The sequence below is a fragment of the Spinacia oleracea genome, chromosome 1 (genome assembly GCF_020520425.1).
Source record: "Spinacia oleracea cultivar Varoflay chromosome 1, BTI_SOV_V1, whole genome shotgun sequence".
Taxonomy (NCBI): Eukaryota; Viridiplantae; Streptophyta; class Magnoliopsida; order Caryophyllales; family Amaranthaceae; genus Spinacia; species Spinacia oleracea.
In genome coordinates, this window is record NC_079487.1 from 108,533,638 (window position 1) to 108,540,423 (window position 6,786).

General features: G+C 41.5%; 1 protein-coding gene across 1 annotated transcript; it reads right to left on the reverse strand.

Annotated features, from left to right (window-relative positions):
- Positions 1-1,023: 1,023 nt before the first annotated feature.
- Positions 1,024-1,629, reverse strand: LOC110786764 (uncharacterized). Its single transcript, XM_021991340.1, has one exon. It carries the CDS (start codon positions 1,627-1,629, stop codon positions 1,024-1,026), a length of 606 nt encoding a protein of 201 aa, XP_021847032.1.
- Between the last annotated feature and the right edge of the window lie 5,157 nt (positions 1,630-6,786).

Genomic DNA, 6,786 nt, shown 5'->3' on the forward strand with positions numbered 1-6,786 from the left:
AATAAATGCGGTTCAGTATTAATTAACAAGTTAATAATTCAGTGAGATCAAGTGAGCTGAATGCCTAGCTAGAGGCCGCTTCAGTTCAAGTGGAATTAATGATAAGACTGAACCCGTAGGGTCACACAAATAGTACGTAAACGGATCAAGTATTTAATGGCATTAAATACTCCATCTATGGATATTCGGAATCGACGGATCTTGGTTTCAGTGGGAGCTGAGATCGTCACAAGCAAGAAATGAATACTCCGGAAACGATGATATTGCCGGAAACGGAAATATGGATCGTATCGGAAATATAAATATTATCCAAGTCGTAGATGTTGCCGGAAACGGAAACATGGTACGTATCGGAAAATACTATTGGAAATGGAAATATTGCCGGAATCGGAAATATTGCCGGAAACGGAAATATTGTCAGAATCGGAAATATTATCGGAATCGGAAAATAGTTCCAGAAACGGAAATATTAAATATTTGTTCGAAACGGAAATTAATTCCGGAATCGGAAATATTAAATATTGTTCGTATCGGAAATGAATTCCTTTACCGGGAATTTAATCGGAAGCGTATCGTACGAATAAGCATCGGACGAGGCCTGCCGGACGAAGGCCCAGCACGAAGCCAGGCCATCGCCCAGCAAGCAAAGACGCGCGCCAACGCCCAGCCCAAGGCAGCGCCAGGCCCACCGCAAGGCAGGCCCAGCGCGCCAAGGCAAGGCTGCCCAGCGTGGGCTGCGTGGGCCGAGCGCACGCGTGCGGGCGCCCTCGTGGCTCCGTGCATGTGTGTGTTTGTGTCCATGCACAATACCTAAATCTATTAGGATTTGGTGTATGATTAAATTCCTATTCCTATTAGGATTATTTAATTAAATAGAGTCCTTGTAGGATTCTAAGTTTATTTTTTTTTATTATTTTTTTGGTAAGCAAGTATTTGTATATATTATGCACAACAATTACAGATTAGTAACAAGTGGAACAACCCTCCACTGAAACAAGAAAACAGGCAACAAGCCAAGCAAAACTACCCTTCAGCAAGGGTGCAGAACCAACTACTATCCTTAGTGCTAAGAGCTTTAGGCAACACAGAATGTAACCTATTACATGCACTACTCTTAATCATGCTACACACTTTATCAATGCAGCTAATCTGATTGTTCCACAAAGAATTGTTCCTTTCTTTCCATATATGGTAGACAGTACACCAGACAAAGGTATAATACACCCCTTTTCTGAACTTTGAGATGTTCCTCCTGTGAATCCATCTGATCAACTGAGGCAAACTGCAATTAGTGAGACTAATGTGCAGAAAACTGGCAATATGAGACCAACACTGATAGCTAAAGTGACAGCCAAAGAACAGATGGTTATGGTTCTCAGTAGCAGCACCACACAGAATGCATAAATCATCCATAGACAGCCCAAACTGTCTTAATCTGTCTTTAGTGTTCAATCTTTCTAAAACAGCTAGCCAGGTTATGAATCTATGTTTAGCTTGGCCTAAACGATACCACACAGCACTAGCCCAGTAAACTTTTGCAGCATCAGGAAGAATTAACTTGCCATATGCTTTTTTGATTGAGTATTTGTGAATAGAACATAACTGAGCCTCAGACAAATGAGCTTTCATCAAATCTCTAACATAACAGATAGATTTCCAGTACCAACTATCTGTGTTCTTGGGGGAATAATCTCACCACTGCTCCCCTTTGATGTATACAGAGAGAATCCACCTAACCCAGATATTATCCTTCTGAGTAGCAATCATCCACACATGTTTTCCCATAGCAGCTATGTTCCAAAGTTTTAAGTTAACAAGCCCCAATCCACCTTCATTCTTTGGTCTGCACAGCTGTTTCCAAGCTACCTTACCAGGGCTACTAGAATCAGCAGCACCCTTCCAAAGAAAACATCTACAAATGCTATTAACAGCTTTGAAGATACTCTTGGGAAGAATCATAATCTGAGCCCAATATGTTTGAATAGTCATCAAAACAGATTGCACCAAGGTTAGCCTGCCAGCAAAAGACAGATTTTTAGAACTCCATGCTTTGATTTTGATACACATTTTTTCCACAATTTTTTCACAATCAGCAACACAAATCTTCTTTGAACAGATTGGAATGCCTAGGTATCTAAAAGGAAAAGAACCCTTAGCAAATCCAGTCATGTCCAGAATTCTCTGCATTGTGGAATCACTCACACCAGACCCATATACTGAAGTTTTAGAAGGGCTTGCTTTTAAACCAGTGGAGAGAGAAAATAGCTTAAAGCCTTGCATCACCATATGTACTGAGTTAAAATCCCCCTTGCAACACAGAATGATATCATCTGCAAAACACAGGTGATTCAATTTTATCTCAGTACATCTGGGATGAAATTTGAACTCCTTCTTCTCACCAACCAACACCAGAATTCTGGATAGATACTCAATACACAGAACAAAAAGTAAGGGAGAAAGAGGATCACCCTGTCTGAGCCCTCTTTTCCCTTCAAAGAAGTCATGCAAAGAGCCATTAATGGATAGAGAGAATTCAAGAGACCTCACACACTGCATCACCAATTGAGTGAACTGAACAGGAAATTTAAGGGCAACCATCATTTCTTCAATGGAATCCCATTCAACAGAGTCATAGGCCTTCTGAAGATCAAGCTTAATCAAACACCCTGCAGAGTTGACTCTCCTTTCATACCCTTTCACTAAATCTTGGCAAACCATGATGTTATGTGCAATAAATCTGCTATGCACAAAAGCACCTTGGTTTTGAGAGATCAGATTAGGCAAAACATTTCTCAACCTGTTGCATAACACTTTAGAGATGCATTTGTACAAAGTATTGCAGCAAGAAATAGGCCTGAACTCTTGAACACTCTCTGGACATTTCCCTTTAGGGATGAGGGTAACACTTGTAGCATTAATCTCCTTCAGTAATTTCCCTGAGTTCAGAAAATCCAGAATAGCCTTGCTTACATCATCACCAATTTCCCCCCACATACCTTTAAAGAAAGCACTCCCAAACCCATCAGGACCAGGAGCCTTCACACCATCAATATCCCACATTGCTGCTTTAATTTCATCCTTGGTTAAGGTATGATTGAGCAAACTAGCCATCTCATCAGACACCAATGACCCTTTGTTCACCACTGTTTGTTTAACTGAGGTTCTAGCATCCCCTTTTGTGCCCAAAAGCCATTTATAATATTCTAAAAATACATTAGGAACTTGATCAGGAGCAGAAGTCCAGTTACCATGCATGTCTTTAATAGAAAGAATTGTATTCTGCACTTGTCTTTGTCTAATAGACCTATGAAACACAGCAGTGTTCTCATCACCCTCCTTTATCCACACTGACTTGGCCTTGTGAGAAAGAAAACTCAGCAAAGCTTTATGAGCGGCCAAATACTCCTGTTGAGCTTGTTTTTCTTTATTAGCCATCTCAACATCAGCAGGGTTTTTGTGTAATTCATCTTGCAGCTCCTGCAATGCATGAGCTGTTTTAGTTTCCTTAGCCTCAATATCACCAATCCCCTCCTTATTCAACTTTTTCAAAGCAATTTTTACATTTTTCAGTTTCTGAACCACCTGATACATGGGTGTGCCAGTGACAGACATATTCCAGGCAGTCATCACAATGTCTTTGTATTGAGGAGCTTCTGGCCACATGGGAAAGAACTTGAAGGGCTTTTTCCCTGCTGCCAAATGAGGGTAAACAGAAACAATGCCAGGGCAATGGTCAAAGTAGCCCTCATTTTTAAAACATACCTCAGTATTTGGATATTGAGTGAGCCAAGCCTGATTTATCAAAACTCTATCCAGTTTAGAGAACACTCTCATACTACCTTGTTGTTTATTATTCCAGGTGAAAAAATTACCATTTAGTTTAGCATCCACCAAACCACAAGTATTAACACAGGACTGAAAATCCTGAATTTCATGTAATCTAACTGCACTACCCACTCTCTCATCTGTGTTGAGAACACAGTTAAAGTCACCCATCAAGATCCAAGCATCATTAACTGAACCAGCAATAGAGCAAAGATCTTTCCAAAGAGCAACTATATCTTGTTGAGAATTATGAGCATATATAAAGGAACATTCAAACTGACTCCCATTTTTTGGTTTAATGGCACACTGAATTAGGTGACTGGAACTGAAATAGGGGTTCACCTGAAATTCAGATGGATTCCAAGCAAGAATAATCCTACCACCAGGGTGACACATGTTATTGGAGGTGAAAGACCAACCAGCAAACAAATTAAGGTACAAAGCCCCCGGATTGTGAGCTTTGACCTTTGTTTCAAAAAGGTTTTTACATCTTTTTGTTTGGTGCCCCTATTCACCCCCCTGACATTCCAGAATACCATTCTATCCATTAGAATCAGGAGGGATTCCACCTCCATCATCTAACACCAATGTATCACCTAAACTGTCATCACCAATTTGGCATCCAGTGCCCTGGAAAATCTGAAAAGAGTTAGCAACAATCACTGGACTATGCCTCTCTTGCCTTACATGAGCAGTTTTGCTGGCTGTTACAAACCCATCACTCTCACTAGTGCTAACAACCATGTTGGCAACAGGTTAGTTTTGGACTGTTTGGACTGTCTTATCCACCCAAGTTTTCTTCCCTTTTTTCTTCCTACAGTCACTAGCAAGGTGACCCAGGAGTTTACAGTGTTCACAAACAATAGGTTTCCATTCATAACCCACATTGATTGTTCTCAGAATACCATGTTCATCATGAAACTTAACACACTCAGGTAAATTCTGAGATAAAGCAACCTCAATCTGAACTCTAGCAAACTGCAATTTGTCCCTATTGATTGTTGCTTTATCAGCTTGAATGAAGTCCCCAATAGAACTAACTATCTTACCCAAGCTCCTGTTCCCCCAAAATTTTAGGTCAAGATGTTTCAGATGCACCCAAATAGGTACCACCTTGACTTCATCCTTGAAATCCACAATATCTTTGTGCCAAGGTTTACAGATTACTGGTTTTTTTGTCAAAAGAGGGCTTAATAGCAGCTAAGATTTTGTCCCGATTCTCCATAGTGAGTAACCTAACCAGAAACACACCATGTTCAATCAGCACAACCTTATCCACCCCTAAATCTTTCCAGATTCTTCTGCAGAAACCCTCAAACACAGAGAGAGGTGGATTTGCACCCAAGACATCACAAATTACAGCAGAATTCCAGTAATCTACTTCATCCTGAATATCATCTAGTTCTATACTCACAACATTATCAGTTTCATCAATTTTGTCATCGCAAATAGGATTGAAAGTGGGAATGGGGGATACCTGACTCTGTTTTCCTGAATTCATCACTGACAGCCACGACGAGAAAGTACGGTGAGATTCCGATCGTGATTTCAGTTCATTGAGGGAGGTTCGATGTGATATACCACATTCTCATCCACCAAAGTATTCGCATCATCAGTTGATTGAGTTCCATCATCATCCGAATCAATCTCCAATGCCTTTACCCCAAGAATCTCATCCATTGATTTCGTCTTCTTTGCTTGTGAATCCGAGACTGGTCCAGAAGGTTTCTTGCCGTTCTTCCGAGCTTTTGATTTGCCAGCCATGGCGCCGGCGCATGATAAGGAAGAGGGTCTTATCCGCATGATAAGGATTCCAATTCCCTTTCCAAACCTCTATAAATAAGGGCCTAGGGTCATAATTTATGCACATGGGATTGAAGTATTCTAAGGGTAAGTTTTGAAAGAAAAATAAGCCAAACACTTGCAAACACTTAACCGAATTTCCTAATAACCTTAAGGGCGATTCTAGTTGGTCTAACTTGAGGCGGATCCGGACGTACTGTGGACTATCTACGGAGGGACGACATTTGGAGTCCTAAAGACTTGTTCTTGTTCGGTTCGGGCGCAGCTAGGGAGGGCACGCTACAAAGTGTATGCTCCTAAATTATGCTAAATGATTATGTGTAAATAATATGTTTCCTGGCATTAAGGTTTTTCCACATGATTTATGTTTTGTCATATGTATCATAACCTATCAATTGTCGACGTCACACCGGCGATACCAAGAAGCGACACCGATGGCTACCTGCTTTGATGTTGCTGAGCTAAGCATGAGGGTTAGGGTCGCAAATTTTATACTCTTCGAATATGATTTAACTTTTGAAATCGTATGCGCCGTGTGTTTTATTAGCACGAGTTAATAATCGTGTGTCATTGATGTTGTGATATATAATCTATGCAGACGTTACAAGCCTCGTTGGTTGCTCGTATTCATTATCGTCGTGCGCTAGACGAGGCACTGAAAGCTGGGAAGTTGGTCAACGAGGCGGAAAAGGCAGCCACCTTGTGGGAGCTGAAGTATAAGGTTGTTAACAAGAAGGAGACCGATCTGGCAGCGAGCGTGAAGGGTAAGGACGACCAGATGAAGGCCATGAAGAAAGAAGTTGAAGAAGAAAGGGGTAATCTGGCACTCCAAGCGACAAAAATGGCGGGGTCGAATGACTTGTATGAGGCATGTCAGGAAGAGGTGAAGGATTGCGAGGCTGTTTTTGTCATGAGGAAGTAAGGCTCCGCTAATGTGGCAGTACCTAAATGGCGAGGCGAGTCTTTGGGATGCTCAGGGGAAGTGGATACTTACATTTCCTGTGGTGGCGACATAGCGAATTTGGTGTCGGCTCAGTTGACGACGAAAGAGGATACCGTCGACACTCCTGGCAATGGGAACAATATTATTGCCGTCGCTGAAGGAGGTGATGACAACGTTGCTGCTCCCGCTACTCAGGAAGGAGAAGAATAGGGAAG

Coding starts and splice junctions, on each gene's coding strand:
- LOC110786764 (XM_021991340.1), bottom strand. CDS start 1,629: ATGAAAGCTCATTTGTCTGAGGCTCAGTTATGTTCTATTCACAAATAC.